Genomic DNA, 24,601 nt, shown 5'->3' on the forward strand with positions numbered 1-24,601 from the left:
AGCTGCAGTTTGAGGCCGAGCGCATCGATACCGAGATGCATCACGTGTCTGTAAGTCTGGAGAACGTGGTGGCCGAGAAGTCGGAGATCGAGGCGACGATCGAAGGCCAGTGCAGCGCCGAGTTTGCGATCCAAGCGCAGCTGATGGAGGAGAAGGAGGCCGTGGAAGAAGAAGTGCGGGAGCTGGAACGGAAGCTAAAGGAAAAGCTGGAGCGCGTCCAGGAGATCCAGTCGTCTATCGACACTGCGCAGCGAGATATCGACACGGTGCGGGGACGCTATTCGCGTCAACTGAAGCGCATTGCGGACCGTGAAGAAGGCATCAAGAAGACCAAGGCAGAGGTGGAGTCGGACGGCCAGCAACTCGAGCAACAGCGTCAGGACTTCCAGGAGAAGTTGAAGCAGTACGCGGAGGATATTACAGTCATTGGGAGACGCATCGGCGCTGTGAAGAAGGAGATGCGCGCGGCAGCGTTGTTGGCCAATGTGCTGGAGGTCCAGGAGACGCGACGGGAGCAGTCGATGATCCGGAAGAAGCAGCAGACGGCGGAGCTGAGCTCGCTGAATGACGCAGCGGCCGTGGCCGAGCAGAGCTTCACGATGCTCAGTAACCAGCACGAGGAGCTGGAGAAATCCATGTCGATCCATCGCAATGCTATCGCGTCGGCCGAGGCGATGATCCCACGCTTGGAGCAGGAGAAGAGGGGGCTGCTGCGCAACGTAACTTTAAGGACGCGGGCGCGGATTCTCGAAAGGACATTTAGGGCTTTGGGAAAGAATCGCGCGCACGGCAGAAGAGATGTTGGTGAAAGTGGTGGAGATGGAGCTGCAAGATCTGAAGGAACGTATCGGCAAGCGTGAAGTGGAGTTTGAAGAGAAGAAGAAGGAGCTGAAGGAGATGGAGAAACATCTCGAGTTAGCCACGTTGCAAGAGCTCTGGAAGGAGGCCAAGCACTTGAGAACGGCGCTGCGGAAGATCGAGAAGTGTAAAAGTGAGGGCGACGACGGCATTGACTTCCGGTCGTCGGCCATGTTGCTGGTTCAAGCCGAGTACGACGCGTGTATGTTACAAGTGGAGATGTTGGAGAAGAAGTACGACGTGTGTGACCCCGCAAAGAACGAAGACGTGGACGACGACGACGAGTCGGTGGATGGCGACGAGAACGACGAGAGTGACCACGTGTCTGTCTCGCGCTCGAGTTTGACGGGTAGAGCGACGGATATTGAGGCTTTAGATGTGGATGTGGAGGCGCTGGAAGACAGCAGCATGGCGTTAGAAGAGATCTCGGCGCACCTTGTGGAGCTGGAGTCGCAGATTGAAAAGGCCACGGAGAACGAGGACTACGACTTGGCTGCTAGACTGGACGAGAAGATCGAAGACTTGAAGGATCGTCAGCAGGCTCTACAGGCCTCCATCTCACAGGAGATTGAAGAGAATGAGTCTGTGGACGAGGCCGAGATCGATTCGATAAGTCACGAACTGGACGAGGAAGCCGAGGTGGAGTACGCGCACGAAGAAATGGTGAGTCCAGTGAGCGCGGTGCGGAGTCAGGACGAGTTGACGCAGACGGTCGAGACGATCCAAGTGCGCACTGTGATGTTGGAGAAACAGATCGAGTTGGCGACGGAGAACGAGGACTATGACACGGCTGCGACGTATGATGAAGAGCTGCGGACGTTGCGAGAGCAGGAGAAGGATATCTGTGTTCAACTGGGCTCTAGTGATGTCACGATGTTCGGAGGATTGGACGTCAAGACTGACAGTCCTGTTGGAAGCCACGAGTCGGTTAAGGAAGATACGAGTGGATCTCTGTTCGGTGGACTGCAGATGAGTAATGGTCCAGCGACGTCGGAGAGTTCAACGGAAGTCCCGACTGAAGCCGCTGTGGAAGACGAGGACCAAGTGGCGGAAGATGAAGACGCAGCACCGGACAAAGCGGAAGTGCACTCGCCGACGTCTTCGGACATGAAGGATTCGTTCTTTGGAACCCCTGAAGTAGCCAGACCGGACGCTAGTTTGGTGGCGCCGTCTGCGTCTGGTTCGTTGTTCGGGGGTCTGCACATGAGTGGCAACTTTCAGGTCAGCTCATCGTCAGTGTCGTTAGTTGAGAAGACAGAGGACAAGAAGGACGAAAAGGACGCGGATGCTGTTCGTGGTGACAGTGGCGACATGTTCAATGGCTTGCAGTTGAGCGCAGGCCCCAGCGACGCACAGATGGGAGATATGTTCGGTGGGTTACAGTTAAGTAGCAGTGCTGTACACACGTCGGATACTTCGACAGACACGCGTAACGAGATGTTTGATGGGCTGCAGTTAAGTAGCAGCGCGGTGTCTACCACTGCCGAGCCAATTGAAATATCCAACGACATGTTACAGCTCGGTGACAGTGCAGTGGCTACGTCGACTGAGGTGGACTCGAAGGAATACGACGAGTCGGGGAAGAACGGAGAGGGGCGGATGTCGATCCACGAGCTGTCGGACAAGGACACGGTGTCGGAGTCTGGCCAGGACGCGACGCTGCCGTAGCGTGTTGTATGGACCACGGTGCTGTATTACGGTAACACTGGACAAATATATGAAGAGAATAGGGCGTTGTGTACATGTAGTGGCTTGATGTCTAAATGTTACACGCCTTTCTGTTGTTCCAGCGTGGACGGCGACGCGGGTGTAACAATGCTGAAGGTTCCTCCTCCGGGTGCTGGCGTACCCAACTCGAGCTGTATAGCAGCCGCTAATGGTGTATACACAGATGCTGGAGGTCGGTGCAGGAATTGGTGACACATTAGTCCACTGGCCAATGCGATGACGTTGAGTGTCAGGCTGAGCGTTGACTTGGTGAGTTCGTTGAGCATGACGAACGACCCGATGGAGAACGGGATGGCCATGGCGATGAGTAGTCCTCGATCCGAGATGTTGACCTTATACGGGCGTATAAGAGTAGGCATGGTATACCGTAACCGGACGACAGCGCAGAGCTCAGTGACACAAGCCAAGGAGGACAGGAAGTTGTCGACACCTAAGATGATGTTGAAGTCAAACAACGCCATGAAGACGATGATGCCGTGCGAGAGCAGGATAGCTCGGCGAGGAACCCCGTTAGAGGCTGTACGTCTGTATACAGTATAGTGAATTAGAGCACGATTTTTAGGGGGAAAATTAAAGAGTCCTGACGTACTTGATGAAGAAGTTCGGAGCAAGCCCGAGATCGGCCATACCGGCCAACAGGAAGCCGTTCTTGGTCATCTTGGCGATGTAGACGCCTAGGTTTCCTAGCAGCGCACAGCCGAGGAACCAGGTACGCAATCCTGGTCCGGAGATTTTCTCGGCGATCATAGGGTAGTATCCATCGCGCCATAAGCTGTACGACGGCTTGTTGACACCCGACGCTGCAAGGAATGGGACGGAGTATGTGAGAGCCACTAACCCGACAGTGAGCATCATGGCCCGTGGATACGTTTGCCGTGGCGAGTCGATTTCACTCGCGTAAGCTCCGGCCGCGTCGAAGCCACTGTAACTCCAATAGAGGACGCTAACGAGTTGACTCCATTGTGGAGCGGCACTGACGACAAACCAATTGGCCGGATGAATCTGAGGGACACTCACGACTACCAGTACGACGAACGGAGCGACCATTGCAAGGCCAAGTACTAAGAGGAAGCGGCCGACTGCGTCGATACTGAAAATCGTCGGTAACATGAATACGGTGGCAACTGTAACTCTAACGAGGTACATCCAGGTAGGAACCATGAAGGAATGCAGCTCGTGAGGTCCCATTAGCACTGCGTAGACGGAATCTACCATTAGACACGGGTAGATGGCGTTGTCGATCACTGGAAGTGGGCAAATTTGTCAAAGTTACACATTTAAGCGCAGAATTTTGGTAACAAACGTACCGCCTGAAACCCAGCTCCAATACCCTACGTGGAACCCCATGCGACGACCGAAAGCCTTGCCCACCCAAGTGCAGAAGCTCGAATCAGTCGGGAACGCAGAGAACAACTCGGCGAATGACAAGGCCAATGGCAGACACCAGATAAACGGAAACACGAGTGTCGCCATGATGCCGACAAACGGCCCGCACGCGGCCACAATGGGCTCCGACCCCCATGGCCCACCACTTACGTTAAAGTACGTGATGAGTGCGAGACTCACGACGCCGAGCTTCTTGCGCCCCATGCGGCCCACGGTCTGTGGCAGTGTGAAGGAGGCTATAACGGTCGGAGAAGAAGTGAACGGGCGCTAACTGGGGTTAATCAAGGTAGAGAATCTATGGAACCGAATTTAGCCCCTGGCTCATCAAGGGACATTGCGATACATGTACTTCATTAAAGAGTTTTGTGTTTTTGCTTCCTGTAATTTTTTTTACAAGCCTGAGAAACTCGAATAACGGATGCGCCGAATAAAAGCCCCCTACCGAATAGTGTCCTGTGGGGTGCTGCCTGCACTATTAAATACAAGCCTCTCCCGAATAGAAACCTTATAAAAGCTACCAAATCTGCTATTACAAACTTGCTGACCATCCATTCTACAGAGAGAAACACTTTTCCGTCATTTCCAATAGTGCCTCATCAAAGGCAGTCGGCTAGCAGTGAGCGTAAGCAAGAGGTGATCAAGTGGACTAAATATGTCGTTTTAAGGACCTACTGTACATGGAAATAACGTTTGGAAAGAGTCAGACCGAGTCGAATGCACTCGCTTTGGTAGCCCACGTATGCCAAGTGTTGACACCGTTAGCGATTGGGGCCTTCGCGCGTGGCGAGACACGGATAAGGCAACAATCATGCGGAGCGCTAAAATAGCAGGCTTCTCGAGAGACCCCTCGTCGTGGTTTTTATCCAAGCACGATGTGTATGGCGCTAAATTTCGTGAAAAGTGGTCGAAGGAACCGCATATGGACGAAGGGCAGAGACTACCTGCACAGTCTCAAATTTAGACTGTGCAGCCGATGCACAGTCTCGGCTATATTATGTTCTCTTCGCGCAGATTGCTGATCCATGTGGTCAGAAAGGCTAGCACGTTAGCGACCAAAACAGGTGCATCTTCGGGTACAAGAACGTATGAAAAAACCAGAGTGATTGTCGGTGAGTGTGGCGGCAACTCGACTTTTTAAACTTATCTAAGCACCACTCAAGCGGCTTCACCGCGGTGTTCGCCTCGCCGCAATGTACTCCCTGCTTCGTAAAGCCTTTCATATGTATGCACACCGGTCGATATCATTCCTTTTACAAAGAATCATTGACAAAAAATAACTACAAAAAAAGCTTAGATTGACGATAATATAAGACTTAAGTATCTGTACCGGAAGAATTCCATCGTTTGTCTGATCCCGCTTTCACTGTCCAGTCCAGTGACATGCACTCCATAAAGCTGGAGCTCAACGAAAAGTAGGACAAATACGTAGGTTTTATTGTAGAACTTAAACTCCTCAGGGACTAGCTTGAAAGCAGACATATTTCTCTGCATTCTAGCGTTTCTTGTCCGCATTGGAGTGTTTGTTCGAATGGTGTAAATCTGATCACAGTAAGAATTTAGTACAATTTCAGAAACTGTTTCACAGTCTCAGACTGTCTCACAGATTAAGCAGCACAAACCTGGAATGTTTTCCTGCTGTATGCCTTCAGATACGACTCCAACGCGCCCCAGCTGTCGAACGCCGTCACATCCAGATCCGGTACGTCCACTAATTCGTCTTGAGGAGCGATGTCACCTCCGTCGCATCCTTCTGTTTCCGAATCGGACGAATTTTGACTGCTCGCATCAGAGTCTGATGCGAATGAAGAATGAGATCCCTTCTCGTGCTCGGATTCTACTGACGAATCCTGAACGTTCAATGATTCTTCATTTCTGCGTCTAGAAGAGTTGTGGCGACGCGAGGATAATCGATGAGGCAATTGCTTTCTTCGCTTGGTTACCGCTCGATCTCGGGCGGTAGGATGCCTTCTTAATCTCTTCTTCTTTTTCCGTGAGATTGAATGAACTGCAATGTCGCGGGTTTCGCCGTCGCTGTTAGATCTTGACGCAACGCTTGCTAGGTCTTCGTCACCCTCTTTCGCTGTAACGGGGCTGGTGGCGTGGCATGGCGGGCGTCGATACAGCAGACGTCGGACTCGTGCTGCTTTTTGGAAACGCTGGGATTCTTTTGACTGGGGGAGGGGGGAGACTTGTGACAGCCATTAAGCTTTAGGAATGATCGTCTGCATCCGAGTGAGCATTCGAAGATCTAAATGCACATCCGATGATCAAAATGCACATCCGAAGACAACCAAAAGATTTGTCCTCACTGAAATGGGCCTTTTAAATACTGTGCAGGGAGACACTCTCATGTACGAAGACGTCGATCTGGGACATCCTTTAGAGTTAGATGATATGTTAGACGATATTAACCTGAGACACGAATCATATCAGCAAGGAAATAAAGTCCTCACCTGTTTAAAGTCCTCTCTGTCACTTTCGGGCGGCACTATTTAATATAGTCCAGGGCGCGTCCGTTAGTAGCCTTTTTGACATTGTGTGGTGTTATTTGACCAATCAGGATGTGATAATGAGCAAAAACTGATAAGGTTATTTTCGACCACCTATTTTTGTCTTTAAAAAAAAGGTACCGTGCGGAAAATGTTAAGGTGAGTCATTCCAAAAAGGACGTGCTTATGCCAAGCTGTCAGACATCAAGGTACAAATCCAAACAGTATGGATCAGACTTAAGAGTACGAGCTCATGCTCAAATGTACTGTACGAGTTCTAATCAATGTGTACGTGATCAGACTAAAAAATAAGCCAATCTTCTGGTGGCTGTGAGCTACATGACCACTTTGCAATCTGAGTCTTCATTAAAAGATGGGGACCCGAGTGCTGGCAAAAAGGTCTCAGCTCCCGAGGTGATTAAGAAAACTACGCAGATTGTCTACGAGGCGAGTTTCAAGACGTATACAGAATTCTACGTCGCTAGCAGCTACAATGATCCTAGAAACGAGCGCCACCACGAGCTTCCAGTCGTATTGGTCGTACTTGCAGAGGATCTCGGCCTCCACTTCTATTTCACTCCAAACAGCTGAAAAAGCGAGGTCAGCTACTTTCCCTCTGTCAAAAAAAGCGACGGTACCGATGTGAGCACTTAGTGCGCTCGTAAAGACAAATATAGAGAAGCCCGCGGATATGGAAATCCTGTTAGAGAACCTTTTGTACGTCAGCTCATGCGTGATCTCAGTAAGAAGAATGTCGGCATTCGCGGGCCTCCACAGACTACTGTAGTAGACCTCAGCATTAGCCATCGCCCTCCGAGAGGGAGATCGGCAAGAAATGCAACCATTTACCAGCTTGCCACGAATCGATGCCAATGATGTCGGACAACCCGTCGAGAACTTCGACTTCGACGCCGCCTTCTCCACCGTTATTTAGACCCACACCCGCCAATAAAAGATTGGTTTATTACGGGGGTCGGCGCATTCCGAAGCATTTGAAAGTGAGGCTGTATAGCCCACAACGCCAAACGTACTCCAATCACCAGCGCTGATGACCGCTGCAGTTGGTGAGCGAAACCGTTGTTCCAAATGGGAACCGCTACTTGACAGTAAAGAGAAGCGGCTCAGAACCGAAGGTCGCGGGGTGATTGCTTTAAACGACAGGAATGCTAAAGAGCACCTTCGGCTGCATGATTTGGTTACGACTGCAGTGAATACGTCTACGGAGTCTAAAAAGAACTGCTACGACGCGTTTCAGAAGGCAGAGAAAAAGACGCAGTGGGATCTGTGAGTTTTGCGGTGGTCGTTCCTATCGCTGGTAGCGACAATGCCACTATCAGTGATGAAATGGTCATTCCAGCTGCGATACGTACCCCGCGCTCGGTCCTACTGTCCGAAGCTACCGCTGGTGAGCATCCGTAGATGTAATCTAAGTAGATGAAGCCTAACATGAATAGGAAACTCAAGAAGAAGAACAAGGCTTGTACCAGTGGACAAGTGCAACCTACTACGTAGTACTACTGTAGATCATGCTAGCGTATGGACAAATGTAGTTTCTTGGGCGAGGCTATTGAAAGAAACCTGAAACAGAGAGCATTAACCCATAAAAACGAAATATATCTTTGTGCAGCCCCAGCAAGGAACGTTTCCGTTGGTCGTCAAGGAAGATATCAAAGCCTCACAAAGAGTAAGCTCGACATCCGCTGTCGAGTCCCGCTACACTGGCAGAAACAAAAGAATAGCAATCATGGCGAATAATTCGATCTAGACAAATTTTATAGCAAACGTGATTCTTAATAGCGTAACTTTCATCCCCAGCTAAGCGTAAACGAACGGCATTTTGGAGTTGTAATCTCGTAAGCGAAATCTTCGGCGTTACCAATGCGGCTACAATCTTGTCCTTATGAATTCTTTGGGCGTCAGCTCAAAGAATTGTATTCTGCAGATATGTCTCGAATCTTTCTCTCTCCTTTGCATGCCTATATTTAAGACCTTCGGCTCGGCGATCCTGTCTTGCTCGCAGCTGTTGTATCACACGGGAACACTGTTCTGGCGTATTGCGATCGTATCAAGTGACGCTAAAGCACCCACACTGTAGCTCGGTGAGAGCTTCGACGGTGCTCTATCACAACACGTTGACAGCGTCGACGCTCGCTCATCTCATCTTGAATCTCGCGCTGGTGCCGTTTGTGCTCGCGAGCAATTACATTCCGTGTAATTCGACGACTGCAATTTGCGTCGTCTCACACCGATGAGAAAAGCGCTTGAGAATCTCTTGTGAATGTGATATACTCAAAAGAGTCACTATGGCGACATCGATTTCCAGCGTATCTCGTCATACCATGGGAGTAATATCGCATACGCAATGGTCGAAGTCTGTTGTGCAATGCATTCTCCACGCCATGAAGGAAGTTCATCTCGGGAAACAAATCCATAAGTGCATGGCGTAAAATTATTCGTAACCGATCTGGAGGGATTTTGTTTTTCCGACCACGAGCGGCTTTGGTAGATAAGACCGTCGCTCTCCAATCGAAGTAGTATATCCAAATTTACCGACGAAATGACCGCGGTATCTCTCGATATCAGAGATGCGGATGCTGAAGTATGCAATGGCTACAGATGTTGATGTTCATCCTCGTTGATCACTGGCGAGAGCTCAAACAGATACTCACCTGGCTCAACATAAACGAGATGTGGGTCTCCAAGTGGTACATTGGGTCTTCTGTACTCGATAGGGGTTTCCGGATACTGCCATGCGAGCCGTTCGTGGTCCTCCATTGTTGTGGTTTCCAAGGCTCTAGGCACAACCATGCCGCAGATGGACGTACGCTTCAGCAACCTGTCGGTCACTGCAGATGTGGTTGTAGTAGACGACGACAATTCCAAGTACGAACTGCCGACCATCCCCAACACGTTGAAGAAGACATTCATCAGTCCCAAGAAGCGTGTGGTCCGTAAAGAAATCCTCAAAAATGTCAGCGGTGTGCTCTCACCTGGAAAGATCACGCTGTTGCTGGGCCAACCCGGTTCGGGGAAGTCGGCTCTGTTAAAGATGCTGAGTGCCCGGTTCCCGATGACCAAAAACATCACCGTGGAGGGCAACATCTCGTTCAACAACGTCGACCGTGAGCAGATGATTAAGACGCTACCGCAGTTCGTAGCATACGTGAACCAGCGCGACAAGCACTACCCCATGCTCACCGTCAAGGAAACACTTCAGTACGCGCACCAATTATGTGGTGCGGAGCTGTCATAGCACGGCAAGAAGATACTAACTCAGGGCACTCCCGAGGAAAACGCCGAGGCTCTGAGAGCCGCGAACGCTCTGTTCGCACACTACCCCGAGGTGATCATTCAACAGCTAGGACTTCAGAACTGTCAGGACACTATCGTCGGTGACGCAATGACCCGTGGAGTTTCCGGTGGTGAGCGCAAGCGTGTGACGACGGGCGAGATGGAGCTCGGCACCAAGTACGTGACGCTCATGGACGAGATCAGCACGGGTCTCGACAGTGCGGCCACGTACGATATCATCAACACGCAGCGCAGTGTAGCGCACAAGCTGCGCAAGACCGTCGTCATCGCTCTGTTGCAGCCGTCGCCTGAAGTGTTCGCCCTGTTCGACGACGTCGTGATCCTGAACGAAGGCCAGCTGGGTGCGGATTATATCGGAGTACAAAAAGGATGATTTTCGAGTACATGCTCAAAAAGGTTGGTTTGCGAGTACAAATGGGAAAAAGGGTGGATTGGCGAGTCCATGGCTCGAAAAGAATGAGTTGCGAGTTCCCGATTACACGGAGAACACTATTTATGGCTCACTAGGAAACGCTATTTACGGATATGTGGTGCACCCCATTTGATGCCTGTCGCAACCAATGGCTGCCTGTGACTGCTGGTGGCTGGCTGTGGCTAGCGATGGTTGGCTGTGGCTACCGGTGGCTGGTAGAGGCTGCCGATGGTTGGTAGAGGCTTGTTGGGGCGAGTAGTGGGTTTCCTGTTGCTGCCTTGGTGTTCAGCTGTACTCTCAAAGTCGCCATGCCGGAGGCGCTCGCAGTCATCGACGATGGCGCGGGTTCCCCGCCTCCAGCCGACGAGCCCAGCTTTACCCGACTGTCGGTGCATCAATCCCACGAGGACGCGCTTCGGAGGCCCAACTGCTCTACCAGTCACTCTACCGCGTTCAAGTACTCAACAGCGAGCATGACCCGTTCGAGGTGTCTCCAAAATGGAGTGCAGACGATGTACGTACTTGATCTCATCTCAATCCCACATGGCAGCGACGGTTCTGACTGCTCTTACTCTAGATCCGAATGGTGCGTCAGTGCTATGTGTGCGATTGCTCTGAGTCACGCCAGTCAGGATGGATGTGCGAGCACATTGTCGCGACGATGGCGCTCCTCGAGAAGATCAGCATCGACGCGTTGTTGAGTGTGCTGCCAGTTCGACGACGCCCGGGAGGTCAGTTCAAATCCCGCGGCGCGCTTGCCCGCACGCGGTTCAACAAAAGCGACGCGCGGTTCTTCGGTGTCTCGCACCTGGAGCAGCTTTTCATGGAAAGCCCCGCCGCGCCAACACACTGGCACGTGACCAAGGAGTTTAGTGTGAAGAACAGGGGGCAAGTTCTACGTGAGCATGTGCCTGGACATGTCGACCGTTGGCTCGAAAATGGCGGTCGCTATCAGTGGAAGGTCAAGCTCTCAACCGGCAAGGTGGAGCTTATGGACGTGGAACAGCTCGCAGCTGCTGTCGCCTACAGTCACGCACTAGGTATGCGAGTCATCCCATAGTCTCCGGTGACACTGACCAAACTTGTCGGTTCTTGCGAATGTACTCGGTGATCCACCTTTTATGATACCATACTCGCCAATCCACCTTTTTCCCAAATTGTACTCGCAAGTCATCCTTTTTGTATGTGTACTCGGAGATCATCCTTTTTGTACTCGCGAGTAAGATCCCCCCAGGCCAGCTCATGTACCACGGACCCTGCAACAAGGTGGAGGGATACTTTGAGACTCTTGGTTTTAAGTGCCCGCCTCAGCGTGATATCGCCGACTACTTGCTGGATCTGGGCACTCGCGAGCAGTACCAGTACCAGATCGAAGGTCCGACCAAGCAGCCGCGACGTGCGAACGAGTTCGCCAACGCCTTCCGCGAGTCTCGCATCTACCAGGACTCACTGTACGCTCTAGAGGCCCCGTACGACCTGGAACTACTGCAAAGCGTCGAGAAGAACATGAAGCCGATGCCTGAATTCAGCCAGTCTTTCGTCAACAGCACTATGACTCTACTACGACGTCAACTCACCATCACGTACCGTAACAAGCCCTTCATCTTCGGTCGTGTGCTCATGATCGTAGTCATGGGTCTGCTGTTCTGTACGGTCTTCTACGACTTCGACCCGACCGAAGTCTCGGTCGTGTTGGGTGTTGTCTTCTCCTCGGTCATGTTCCTGTCCATGGGTCAATCGTCCCAGATCGCGACGTACATGGCCGAGCGCGAAGTCTTCTACAAGCAGCGAGGTGCCAACTTCTTCCGGACAGCGTCGGACGTGCTGGCCACGTCGGCCAGTCAGATCCCACTGGCGCTAGTTGAGACGCTTATTTCGGGTCGTTGGTCTATTGGCTCTGTGGCTTCGAGTCCGAATTCCAACTGTTCCTGATCTTCGAGTTCGTGCTCTTTGTGATGAACCTGGCCATGGGAATGTGGTTCTTCTTCCTGAGTTCTGTTGGACCGAACGAGAATGTCGTCCCACCTTTTAGTATGGTGTCCATACTGGTGTTCATCATCTTAGCCGGCTTCATCGTGACCAAGAGTCAGATCCCGGACTACCTCATTTGGGCGCACTGGATCAGTCCCATGACGTGGAGTATTAGAGCTCTGTCAATCAACCAGTACCGGTCCGATAACATGTACGTCTGCGTCTATGACGGCATCGACTACTGTGCAGACTACGGGAAGACAATGGGCGTGTACTACCTGGACCTGTTCGGCATCGAGACTGAGAAGTATTGGATCACGTACGGCATCATCTACTCGCTTGTGATCTACGTTCTCTTCATGGTCATGTCCTTCCTGACACTGGAGTACCTACGCTACGAAGCCCCCGGCTACGAAATCGTCGACGTGTCCGAGAAGCCGATCGAAGACGAATCGTACGTGATGCTAAAGACCTCCAAGAACGTCAGATCCACTGAGGCAACCGGAGACTGCATTGTGGATTTTGACGATCATGAGAAGAACTTCACTCCTGTGACTATGGCGTTCGAAGATCTGCACTACTTCGTGCCCAACCCCAAGAGCCCAAGCGAACAGCTTGAACTTCTCAAGGGTATTAACGGCTTCGCCGTGCCCGGTACGATCACTGCTCTTATGGGCTCGTCGGGTGCTGGTAAGATGACGCTGATGGACGTGATTGCCGGCCGTAAGACTGGCGGCAAGATTTCTGGCAAGATCCTATTGAACGGCTACGAGGCCACCGACCTCGCTATCCGTCGTTGCACTGGTTACTGCGAGCAAATAGACGTGCACTCGGAGGCTGCTACCATTCGTGAAGCGTTGGCGTTCAGCTCGTTCCTACGTCAGGACGCCGCGATCCCGGACGCCAAGAAGTACGACTCGGTGAATGAGTGTATTGAGCTGCTGGGTCTGGAAGACATCGCCGACCAGATCATTCGTGGCAGTTCAGTGGAACAGATGAAGCGTCTGACGATCGGTGTGGAGCTGGCTGCGCAGCCCAGTGTGATTTTTCTGGATGAACCGACGAGTGGCCTGGACGCGCGCTTGGCTAAGTTGATCATGGAGGAAGGAGATATTCTGTCCAAAACGAGTCCAACAATGTCCAAATTGTCCAATTGATAAATGACGGATTTAATAATCTAAAAGATTGTTTTGTATATTTTTTCCAGGACTCTCCAAACTGTCCAAAAGCTATCCAAACTGTCCAAAAGCTATCCAAACTGTCCAAAAGCTATCCCAACTGTCCAAAAGCTATCCAAACTGTCCAAAAGCTGTTCAAACTGTTTACATGAAGTTCATGTAGTCGTCTGGGACTTGAGTGACGACAGCTTCAGCGTGGCGAGGCGCTGTTTGAATTCCCAGCTTGATGTCATGGATGCGGCTCACGTAACCTAGTGCCTCGGCTTTAGCTGTCTCCATGAACGCCAGTAAGCTTGGATGAGCTCCACGCCCAAATTTCTCGCCGAAGTCGCGGTTGTACTTTTCGAGCGGGTTATTGAGGACTAGATCTGGGTGCCCAAATCCTACGATACGGCGCTCCTTATTCTTGACAGAGAACCCAGTGTTAAACCTCACAAAGGAGCGTTTGTCCGAGTCGCTGAGCCAGCGCGCCTCGGTCTTGTCGAGCGAGTGTAGCATATCGCAACCCATACCCTTGCGGGTATTTTTGACAATGTTGACACCTAGCAGCTTTGGGATGGCGTTCAGTGTGCTTCCTTTGTGTAAGTTGTTCAATGCTGAGCGGACACGCTCCCACACCATTGATGGAGCTTCAGACGCTGATTCTAGGGCCGCTCGCTGGAGCTGCTGACGCATTTCACACCGCACATCCACGACTTGTTTCGGCAGTAAATTCTCGCAGTTGTGCTCACCGCGAGCGCGTACGTGTTCTCTTTTCGATATCAGCTTTGCAAGGCAGCCTTGTCGGAAATGACGGCAGTTGTAGTAGATGGTGCCAGTGCCTTTGTTCGTTGTCCTAATCACGTACTCCTTCCCTTTGTGCAGCATTTGGGAAATGCCTGAATTAAGTAATGCCCTAGCTCGAGAACGCACTACACGCCAACCGTTACAGCCTTACATTTACTAGCAAAAATGTAATATTTAGATCCGTAATTAATAAAATAACGCATCTGTTTTGGACAGATTTTGGATAAATATGGTAATTTATCACCAAAATAGCAATTTGTTTTGGATAATTTGGACAAAGTTGGACTCGTTTTGGACAGAATATCCAACACCATCATGGCGCAAGGTGGCCGACTCGGGTCGTACCGTTATATGTACGATCCACCAGCCGTCGTCCGAAGTGTTCTACCTGTTCGACAGCCTGCTGCTACTTAAGCGTGGTGGTGAGACGGTGTTCTACGGTGAATTGGGCCCGAAGTGCCGTAACCTGATTTGAGGGGATCCCCGGTGTGGCTCCACTGCCTTTGGGCTACAACCCGGCCACTTGGATGTTGGAGTGTATTGGTGCCGGTGTGGGTAACACGGCTGCACACATTACGGATTTCGTGAACTACTTCAGGAACAGTGTGCTTAACCGTACGCTGATGGCGAACATGGCCAAGGAAGGCATTTCTGTGCCGTCACCGGATCTGCCTGAGATGATTTACACGGAGAAGCGTGCAGCCGATTCCAAGACGCAGATGAAGTTTGTGGTGTGGCGTTTTATTCAAATGTACTGGCGTACGCCCAGCTACAGCTTGACACGCATGTACTTGGCGTTAGTCCTTGCCATGATGTTCGGTCTTATCTTCGTGGACGTGGACTACGCTTCGTACTCTGGTCTCAACTCGGGTGTTGGCATGGTGTTCGTGGCTGCACTGTTCCAGGCCATGATGACGTTTCAAAGTGTTCTCCCGTTGGCCTGTTCCGAGCGTGCTTCATACTACCGCGAGCGCGCGGCTCAGACTTACAACGCGCTGTGGTATTTCGTTGGATCGACGCTAGCTGAGATCCCGTACTGCTTCATCAGTGGAGCTCTCTTTACGGTCGTCTACTACCCTTTTGTTGGCTTTACGGGCTTTGGAACCGGTGTGCTCTTCTGGCTGGCTATTTCGCGTATGGTGTTGATGCAAGTTTACATGGGTATGATGTTCGCCTACGCGATGCCTTCGGAGGAAGTGGCCGCTATCATCGGATTGTTATTTAATGCAATTTGTATGATGTTTATGGGCTTTAGCCCTCCGGCGTACTCCATTCCGTCGGGCTACACGTGGCTCTACAAGATCTCACCACTGAGATTTCCACTATCGATCATGGAGGCTCTGGTTTTCGCCGATTGCGATGAATTGCCTACCTGGAACAACGCTACGCAGTCGTACGAGAACGTTGGCTCCCAATTAGGCTGCCAACCGATGGCGGACTCGCCTGCGACGGTCGGCCACATCACGATCAAGGAGTACACGGAGCAATACTTTGGCTTCGAGCACGACGACATCACGCGCTATTTCTTCGTGGTCATCGGGTGCATCATTCTGTTCCGAATCCTCGGTCTCATTGCGCAGCGCTACGTCAACCACCAGAAGCGGTAAACGATCGACCGGTTCCGATGGAGTCGAGCTGCATTACAAAAATGTTTTTGTTCCTCCAAATACATGTACTCTTTTTGCATTTTGCTTAAAAAAAACTTGCTTATTTTTTAACGATGCTTTTTTTTGTTTACCGACGCCCCAAGACACTGAACCATGAGCAGTGCAGGTGGAGAAGGCAACAGAGGCCATCAACTTTTACTGGTCAAGAAAATCCGGTAGTGTTGCGACATACTTACATGTACTTCCAGTAAGCTGAATCTGACGCGTTCATAGTTTTGCCAAGTAAATTGCGTCGACATGCCAACGTTGATGCCAATGCCAAGGATTCATCGCAGGATTGAAACCGACTGAAGTCTGAAGCATAGCATCATCTCTCGATTGTGGCATGCTTTTCGAGTCGACGGTCTGGTGAGTTGGGTCTTGCCATCAACACGACACTACCCACCGTATGACCCTCGCTATTGTTGTTTTTGGTAAGCTTGTCCTGTCGGCATCTGGATAGTTATGGGGGTAAATTGACCTTTATATCTCGATGTGAGGAGCCATTACAGCTCCTGGTGGTGCTGGCCATAATCGGCAAATCAACTCATGGTTTTCCTCGCGTGACGTGCGCATGATCATACCGTACTGTACTGTGCTGTAGGTGACCGTACTGCTTAGTGCTTGACAGCAACAGCCTCCGAGGCTGCATCTACTGACGACAGCTTTGGGTTTATTTATCTTTCTCTAAGTTCATGCGTTACATGTTGAGACTGCTCCGAATTTAGTGGAGCAATAAGGCCGCTCTCACTGTTTTTACCTTTCGATGATAGCAACTCGCTTCTTATTTTCGGTGTCAGAGTAAGACCTAAACCTAGATTGATGATGGCGCTTTTAGTTTATTCATGGCAATAGAATCAGCTTGCCATATTTAGCGACAGACAGACTCTGGCTTAAAACTTAAGTTTCTACGCCCGAAATGAGTCCGTCCCGCCACGCATTACCGCCAAAAAGGCTAACTCGTCTAGCGATACACCGTAAACAGCTTTGATGTGCTTATGGCCGTCACAACAAGTCCTCTGTGCCAACATCATCAATTGCCCCCCGTACATGTACAATGCAGCACACGCTGTGTCTGTTCGTCCACCCCACGACCGCCAGTCTCACTCACTTTCCATTCTTCTGCTCAGCCTCAGCATGGAACTTTCTACGCAGCCGTCGCCGACGACGGCCAAGAAGCTCGGCCTCGAGTCTGGCCAGGCCCTCATGGCTGAGGGTCCGCTGGTTCTGCACGAGTATGTCGCCTCCAAAATCGGCGCCGCTATGGGCCGTGCCATGCCTCAGATGGACGTGCGCTTCAATAACCTTTCGGTCAGTGCCGACATCGTCGTGGTGGACGACCCGGGTGTCAAGCACGAGCTGCCGACCATCCCGAACACCATAAAGAAGGCGTTCGTAGGCCCCAAGAAGCGCGTCGTGCGCAAGCAGATTCTTAAGGATGTGAGCGGCATGTTTGCACCTGGCAAGATCACACTACTTCTGGGCCAGCCTGGCTCCGGCAAGTCGTCACTACTTAAGATGCTTAGTGGACGCTTCCCCATCGAGAAGAACATCACAGTGGAGGGCGACATCACCTTCAACAACGTACAGCGTGAACAGATTATTAAGCGTCTGCCTCAGTTCGTGGCGTACGTGAACCAGCGCGACAAGCACTTCCCCATGCTCACCGTCAAGGAGACGCTCGAGTTCGCACACAAGTTCTGTGGTGGCGAGTTGTCGAAGCGCGGCGAGGAGATGTTGTCCAAGGGGTCCCCTCAGGACAACCTGGAGGCGCTCGAAGCGGCCAAGGCCGTGTTCGCCCACTACCCAGACATTATCATTCAACAGCTTGGCCTTCAGAACTGTCAGAACACCATCGTTGGTGACGCCATGACTCGTGGTGTTTCCGGTGGTGAGCGCAAGCGTGTGACGACGGGCGAGATGGAGTTCGGTACCAAGTACGTGACGCTCATGGACGAGATCAGCACGGGTCTCGACAGTGCGGCCACGTACGATATCATCAACACACAGCGCAGTGTGTCGCACACGCTCCGCAAGACGGTGGTGGTGGCCCTACTGCAGCCGTCTCCGGAGGTGTTTGCACTGTTCGACGACGTCATGATCCTGAACGAGGGTCAAGTCATGTACCACGGCCCGTGCCATCGCGTGGAAAAGCACTTCGAGAGTCTGGGCTTCTCGTGTCCGCCTGAACGCGACATTGCCGACTACTTGCTGGATCTGGGTACACCTGAACAGTACCGCTACCAGGTGCAGAACTACCACATGAAGCAGCCGCGCAGTGCCGGCGAGTTCGCGGATTTCTTCCGTCGCTCCGACGTCCATCGGGAGATGCTCAACGAGCTGGCGGCTCCGCACGAACAGGACCTGCTACGCAACGTGGCCGAGGTGATGGAACCGACGCCGGCGTTCCACCAGTCGTTCGTCGAGAGCACGTTGACGTTGCTCCACCGTCAGTCCATGGTGACGTACCGTAACAAGCCCTTCATCTTCGGCCGTCTGCTCATGATCGTCATCATGGCTCTACTGTACGCCACAGTCTTCTACGACTTCGATCCCAAGGAGGTGTCTGTGGTCATGGGCGTCATCTTCGCCACCGTCATGTTCCTGTCCATGGGTCAGTCGTCGCAGATCCCGACGTACATGGCGGAGCGCGACGTGTTCTACAAGCAGCGCGGCGCTAACTTCTTCCGTACCCCGTCGTACGTGCTGGCCACATCGGTCAGTCAGATCCCGTTGGCAGTCGTGGAGACGCTCATCTTCGGCTCGCTGGTCTACTGGATGTGCGGGTTCGTGTCGGAGGCCAAGCTGTTCCTCATCTTCGAGTTCATCCTGTTGCTGTCTAACCTGGCCATGGGCATGTGGTTCTTCTTCCTGTCGGCCATCGGTCGCAACGGTGACATTGCCACGCCTCTGGGTATGATGTCGGTGCTGGTGTTCATCATCTTCGCTGGTTTCATCGTGACCAAGAGTCTGATCCCGGACTACCTCATCTGGGTCCACTGGATCAGTCCCATGACGTGGAGTCTCAAGGCGCTGGCCATCAACCAGTACCGTTCGGGACCGATGGATGTGTGTGTGTACGACGGCGTGGACTACTGTTCAGAATACGGCCTCAAGATGGGCGAGTACTACTTGGGTCTCTTCGGTATGGATACGGAGAAGGAGTGGATTGTGTACGGTATTATCTACACGGCGGTCCTGTATGTGGTGTTCATGTTCCTGTCTTACCTGGCCCTCGAATTCATCCGCTACGAAGTGCCTGAGAACGTGGACGTGTCGGAGAAGACAGTGGAGGACGAGTCGTATGCGATGCTACAGACGCCTAAGACGAAGAGCGGAACCAACACGGCGGACGACTATGTGGTTGAACTGGACACGCGTGAAAAGAACTTCACACCCGTGACGGTGGCATTCAAGGACTTGTGGTACTCGGTGCCGGACCCCAAGAACCCGAAGGAAACGCTGGACTTGCTCAAGGGCATCAACGGTTTCGCAGTCCCTGGATCGATCACTGCTCTCATGGGCTCGTCGGGTGCTGGTAAGACGACGCTGATGGACGTGATTGCCGGCCGTAAGACTGGCGGCAAGATTTCTGGCAAAATTCTTTTGAACGGCTACGAGGCCAATGATCTCGCTATCCGTCGTTGCACCGGTTACTGTGAACAGATGGACGTGCACTCGGAGGCTGCTACCATTCGTGAAGCGTTGACGTTCAGCTCGTTCCTACGTCAAGACGCCTCGATTCCGGACGCCAAAAAGTACGACTCGGTGAATGAATGTATTGAGCTGCTCGGTCTGGAAGACATCGCCGACCAGATCATCCGTGGCAGTTCAGTGGAGCAGATGAAGCGTCTGACAATCGGCGTGGAGCTGGCTGCGCAGCCAAGTGTGATTTTCCTGGATGAACCGACGAGCGGCCTGGACGCGCGCTCGGCTAAGCTGATCATGGACGGTGTTCGCAAGGTGGCCGACTCGGGTCGTACCATTATTTGTACGATCCACCAGCCGTCATCCGAAGTGTTCTACCTGTTCGACAGTCTGCTGCTACTCAAGCGTGGCGGGGAGACCGTGTTCTATGGCAACCTGGGCAAGAACTGCCACAACCTGGTCGACTACTTTGAGAGCATCCCCGGCGTGGCCCCGCTTCCCAAGGGCTACAACCCGGCCACTTGGATGCTCGAGTGTATTGGCGCCGGAGTAGGCAACGCTGCAAACCAGACCAATTTCGTGGACTGCTTCAACAAGAGTTCGTACCGACAAGTGCTCGACAGTGAGATGGCCAAGGAAGGCGTGACCGTCCCGTCGCCCAACTTGCCCGAGATGATTTTCGCTAAGAAACGTGCGGCCGATTCCAAGACGCAGATGAAGTTCGTCGTCACCCGGTTCTTCCAGATGTACTGGCGCACGCCGACCTACAACCTGACTCGTATGATCCTGGTCATCTTCTTGGCGCTGTTGTTCGGCATCGTGTTCGTGGACGCAGAGTACGCGTCGTACTCTGGCCTGAACTCGGGTGTGGGTATGGTGTACATGGCTTCGCTGTTCCTGTCCATGACTGCGTTCCAGAGCGTGTTGCCGCTCGCGAGCTCCGAACGCGCCTCGTTCTACCGCGAGCGCGCGTCACAGACGTACAACGCGTTCTGGTACTTCCTGGGCTCCACGCTGGCTGAGATCCCGTACTGCTTCGTGGCCGGCGCTCTGTTTACGGTGGTGTTCTACCCGATGGTAGGCTTCACGGATGTGGGCGTGGCCTTCATCTTCTGGCTGGCCACGTCGCTCAGTGTGCTCATGCAGGTGTACATGGGTCAAATGTTCGCGTACGCCATGCCGTCCGAGGAGGTGGCAGCCATCATCGGGCTCTTATTCAACGCCATATTCATGACATTTATGGGCTTCAGTCCTCCGGCGTACGCGATCCCGTCGGGGTACACGTGGCTGTACGACATCTCGCCGCTACGCTTCCCCACGTCCATCCTGGTGGCTCTCATCTTTTCGGACTGCGACGATCTACCGACGTGGGATGAAGCCACACAGTCGTACACGAACGTGGGCTCCAAGATCGGCTGCCAGCCGATGGCGGACTCGCCCGTGACTGTCGGCCACATCACCATCAGGGAGTACACGGAGGAGTACTTCGGCATGAAGCACAGCACGATCACGAGCTACTTCTTCGTGATTATTGGGTTTATCGTGGTGTTCCGCGTACTGGCGCTGATCGCGCTGCGCTTCATCAACCACCAGAAGCGGTAGATCCGTGCGATCGAATGGGGCGCGATCATGCACTTGTATATTCAGCCCAAAAATGAAAATAAAATACATGTTTTGACTTAAATTTAGTTTACATTTCTAGCAATATCACCTTTTACAAAATACATGTCTTTCAGAATTAAAAACACATTTTATTTTAAGCAATACAATATTGAACAACTACGTAGTATTTATGAATCAAAAGTGAAATGTTGCAAAGCGGGGAATATTGCAGCGCTTATGGTAGCTGCAATTTTTAACCCAAGTGTTGTTGCTATTTTCCTGCCTTGTACTAGCTCATTAAACTACATGTATTCTACATGTATGAGCACGATTTTTTGCTGTGTAAGCTGCAGTGGTATTTCCAGTAAAATTGTTGCCAATGCATTTTCTTTTTTTTCACTGCATCAAACAAAAAAGAGTACATTTTAAAATAGCAAGCCATTTAAAAACAGCATTATTGAATCAAAACAAAATTAAATCAGTATTGCTCAGTGATATTGGATTGTTTAATTATTTGTGCCGATATTTTTGTCGCCAATTTATTAGCATTTTGATTTAAAAGCAACAAGTCTTATGAGCTAGCAATCAAACAAAAACGAAAAAGTAAATGAACTTGAGACCAACAGAAGCACAAAATGGATTTCATTGCGCGTCGTTCATACGATTTCCTTTCACAAGGAAATTTGTTTTGTACAGTGACCGGGCTATCCCACCCAGCACCAAACACTGAATCGATGTTTTTCAGCTCTTGGACGTAAATTTGTCCGGGTTTTGACGTACAAAAACAACGGCTTGTTCTAGGACGCCATTTGATACGTCATGCTGGCGCTTGACCTCACCCGCCGGGCTGTACTGTACGCCCCATGCTGGTTTCCGTCGATATCCTCTATAACGCAGTGTGAGTCGAAATTTCGAGCGGTGCTTAGACCCCCTGGAATTGTCTTGTTTAGAGACATCGTCGGGTAGAACTTAGCCAGCTCATCGATGAAGGCTTGCTCAAGAAATCGGTCGTTCTTAACCCGTAGCACCGGTAACAGTACGGACGGTACAGCGGGTTTGCACGCCGTCTCATCCACAAAACTTCTCTCATCACGGCGTGACAATGTCTCTCTTGCCGGTTGGCCTGTGCTTCACGCAGTAGCTTATCTTCCCGCGTTGAACACCGAAATACGCGATTGTGGAGCAACCCTCGCTCGTACATCTTACCAAAATAACGCTCTTCGTTTCCAAGCAGTTGTTCTTGTCCTTACAACTTGCACAATGCTCCGCCTTCGGGCCGAATATCGCTGTTCTGCTGCATCCTTCTCCTTGATACTAATCTCGTTTTATCTTTCAGTACTCGAGCCCCGGATCTTCGCGATTAAAGCGGCTCTTGCAGCCTGCGCACAGCCTTCCATCGGCCAAAACCATACTGCGCTGGCTTGAGATCGTCACAGAGAAGACAAACGCCACATATCGCGGTCTCCACTTTGTGGTTCACTGCGTGTTTAATACAGTTCTTGCTTGTCTTCTTTTCTCTCTGACAGCCGGGTTCGTCACACAGACTGACGGCCGTGACAGCCTTCCCATATTTATGTAGTGAGCACCTAGGTATCCCATCAGCGATCGCGCGAACGGGATTGGTACACTCAGTACCATCTTGAAGCTGGAAGCCACAAAACCCGTACTGCGGATAAAGGTTCACTAAACCCTTCTTCTTTCCACATTTGCTGCAGTGTGTAGGGACCCCGCCCATTAATCCGCGGGAAAGTCTTGATTTTGAAATCATGCCACACTCGACGCAAGTATTGCGGAGGTTTGAAAAATTGGCCTTCTTTCCCGTCTTGGGAACACAGCTTTCGCAGAGCTCGCGACGTTACCTACTTCCAAAAGTCGCTGGTAAAATGCATTGACGCTTCAGACAATTCACATGAGACCTCCTGTAGCCAAAGGTAGCACACTTGTCGTCGTTCTTGCAATCAAATGAAATCTCCGAAGCGAGGCTGGGATATTCCACCACTGGTTTGCGAAGAATTTCCACGCAACGTCGGCAATATTTATAATTCCGTTTGGTCCATGTGTTGCAAATCTCTCAATTTTGTGACGCTTTTGCAGTCTTTGTGATTAATTCTCTTGCATCTTTGATAGCCGCAGATTTGTCTCTGGCACTTCACAATCCACAGACCAGCAGGGAGAGTGCTCACCAGCTTAGTCCCGGATTCATTTGGATCAAGCTTCGGTAGACCTCCAAGTCTCCACACAAATTGAAACCGTTGCCCATTCCAAGCGATCAAATCTGTTCGAAATCGCCAGATTCAGCAGAGTAATCAGCACGAAGTTTGAATTCGAAATGAGCTGGTCCAAACACCTGCGAGGTTTCACTAACACCGCTCAGATCCACAAAAGACTTGTCCTCACTTAAGTATTTCGGACCAGCTACTCCACTTTCATCCGCGACGACGCCGAGGATCTCCTTTTCGCCGGAACCCACCCGAAAAGTGAGCCGAAAGTTGTGTTTAAAGCGCGAAGTCCTAAACTCAAACGGCTTGCGTTAAAATCGCGCCGAAACGCTGACCAGATATAAGTTAGAAACCTTTTTTTTTTAGAACATACCACAATTTCGCGAGATTTAGTAGCTCTTACCGATTTCGCGCCTCTGACAGCTTGAAGAATCTCGCGTGAAGGCGTCCGATCAGCTTCTTTCGGAGCAACTTTGGTTTGTTTAGCTGCCTTGGCTGTCGGTGATCTTCCTTGGCGCTTCTGGCTGCTGCAGTCATCGTCGTGCCTGGACCACTGCGCACACCTTCCGCATCGCAGCGCTCGGCTCTATAGGAAAAGCTACGATGTTCTGCTTTCTCACCTCCTTTGACTGTGGCTTGTCAAGGCACAATACACATCCGTATGTCCTTCATCGCGGCTTGTATTGTTTGAAAATGACGCCGAAATGGATGAGAGGCAAAGAGAAACCGACAAGGCCTTCACGTTTTGCAATCTTCGATCTAAAGGATACTTCGGCGATACTTCTACTGCCGCCAATAATATTCTGAAATTAAAACCCATCCAAACAAATTGGGGAGGCGTATCATGCGAAATGCCAGTGATCAGTCACGTAGCTTCGTTTTCCAAGTTGGAGAAGGAAGATGGCGAGGACTAAACTTTGGTTGGCCTCGCTTAAGCTGTACATTTAATAAGTTTTGTTTGAGTTGCATTATGATTTGAAATGATTTAAAAGCTATTCGTAATTAAATGGTTCAGCCAAAACAGTTAAATAAGCAATTCAGAATAAAAATTAATTTAATACTTCGAAATACATAATTATAATAAAAATCATTAATCCAATAATAGCCGCACGCGCTGATACCCATAAGGACTTGCATCAAGACCACGAGCGAAAAGGCCAGTCAGAACAGCACTCCAGCTCCAAAGCCCAAGAAGCGAACAAAGAGGTAGTAAACAGCCGTAAAGAGAGCTCCCAGTCAATCCAACGAAATACCACAACGCGTTGAAAATCTGAGCTGCGCACGACCTCTGGTAATGTCGTCAAACAAAATGAGATCGTGGTGTGCGTGCCTCTCGAGTACACCAACAAAAGTGGCGAGATTAGGT

The 24,601-nt window shown here is 51.2% G+C and overlaps 5 protein-coding genes across 5 annotated transcripts; 4 read left to right on the forward strand and 1 right to left on the reverse strand.

Annotated features, from left to right (window-relative positions):
• Positions 1 to 35: 35 nt before the first annotated feature.
• PITG_11959 (uncharacterized protein) lies at positions 36 to 2,191 on the forward strand (the record flags this gene model as incomplete). The annotated part of the gene is made up of 3 exons (XM_002901373.1): positions 36 to 719; positions 799 to 2,096; positions 2,137 to 2,191. The coding sequence occupies 3 exons, from the start codon at positions 36 to 38 to the stop codon at positions 2,189 to 2,191; spliced, it is 2,037 nt and encodes a 678-aa protein (XP_002901419.1).
• Positions 2,192 to 2,624: 433 nt separating this feature from the next.
• PITG_11960 (Amino Acid-Polyamine-Organocation (APC) Family) lies at positions 2,625 to 4,176 on the reverse strand (the record flags this gene model as incomplete). The annotated part of the gene is made up of 3 exons (XM_002901374.1): positions 2,625 to 3,111; positions 3,176 to 3,830; positions 3,894 to 4,176. 3 exons carry the CDS (start codon positions 4,174 to 4,176, stop codon positions 2,625 to 2,627), a joined length of 1,425 nt encoding a protein of 474 aa, XP_002901420.1.
• A 7,251-nt stretch (positions 4,177 to 11,427) lies between these two features.
• PITG_11961 (ATP-binding Cassette (ABC) Superfamily) lies at positions 11,428 to 13,251 on the forward strand (the record flags this gene model as incomplete). The annotated part of the gene is made up of 4 exons (XM_002901375.1): positions 11,428 to 11,451; positions 11,497 to 12,084; positions 12,126 to 13,158; positions 13,223 to 13,251. The coding sequence occupies 4 exons, from the start codon at positions 11,428 to 11,430 to the stop codon at positions 13,249 to 13,251; spliced, it is 1,674 nt and encodes a 557-aa protein (XP_002901421.1).
• A 1,396-nt stretch (positions 13,252 to 14,647) lies between these two features.
• On the forward strand, positions 14,648 to 15,727 carry PITG_11962 (ATP-binding Cassette (ABC) Superfamily; the record flags this gene model as incomplete). The annotated part of the gene is made up of 1 exon (XM_002901376.1): positions 14,648 to 15,727. One exon carries the CDS (start codon positions 14,648 to 14,650, stop codon positions 15,725 to 15,727), a length of 1,080 nt encoding a protein of 359 aa, XP_002901422.1.
• A 1,176-nt stretch (positions 15,728 to 16,903) lies between these two features.
• Positions 16,904 to 21,016, forward strand: PITG_11963 (ATP-binding Cassette (ABC) Superfamily; the record flags this gene model as incomplete). Its single annotated transcript, XM_002901377.1, has 1 exon — positions 16,904 to 21,016. The coding sequence occupies one exon, from the start codon at positions 16,904 to 16,906 to the stop codon at positions 21,014 to 21,016; it is 4,113 nt and encodes a 1,370-aa protein (XP_002901423.1).
• Positions 21,017 to 24,601: the final 3,585 nt, after the last annotated feature.

The sequence above is a fragment of the Phytophthora infestans genome, genomic scaffold (genome assembly GCF_000142945.1).
Source record: "Phytophthora infestans T30-4 supercont1.21 genomic scaffold, whole genome shotgun sequence".
NCBI lineage: Eukaryota > Oomycota > Peronosporomycetes > Peronosporales > Peronosporaceae > Phytophthora > Phytophthora infestans.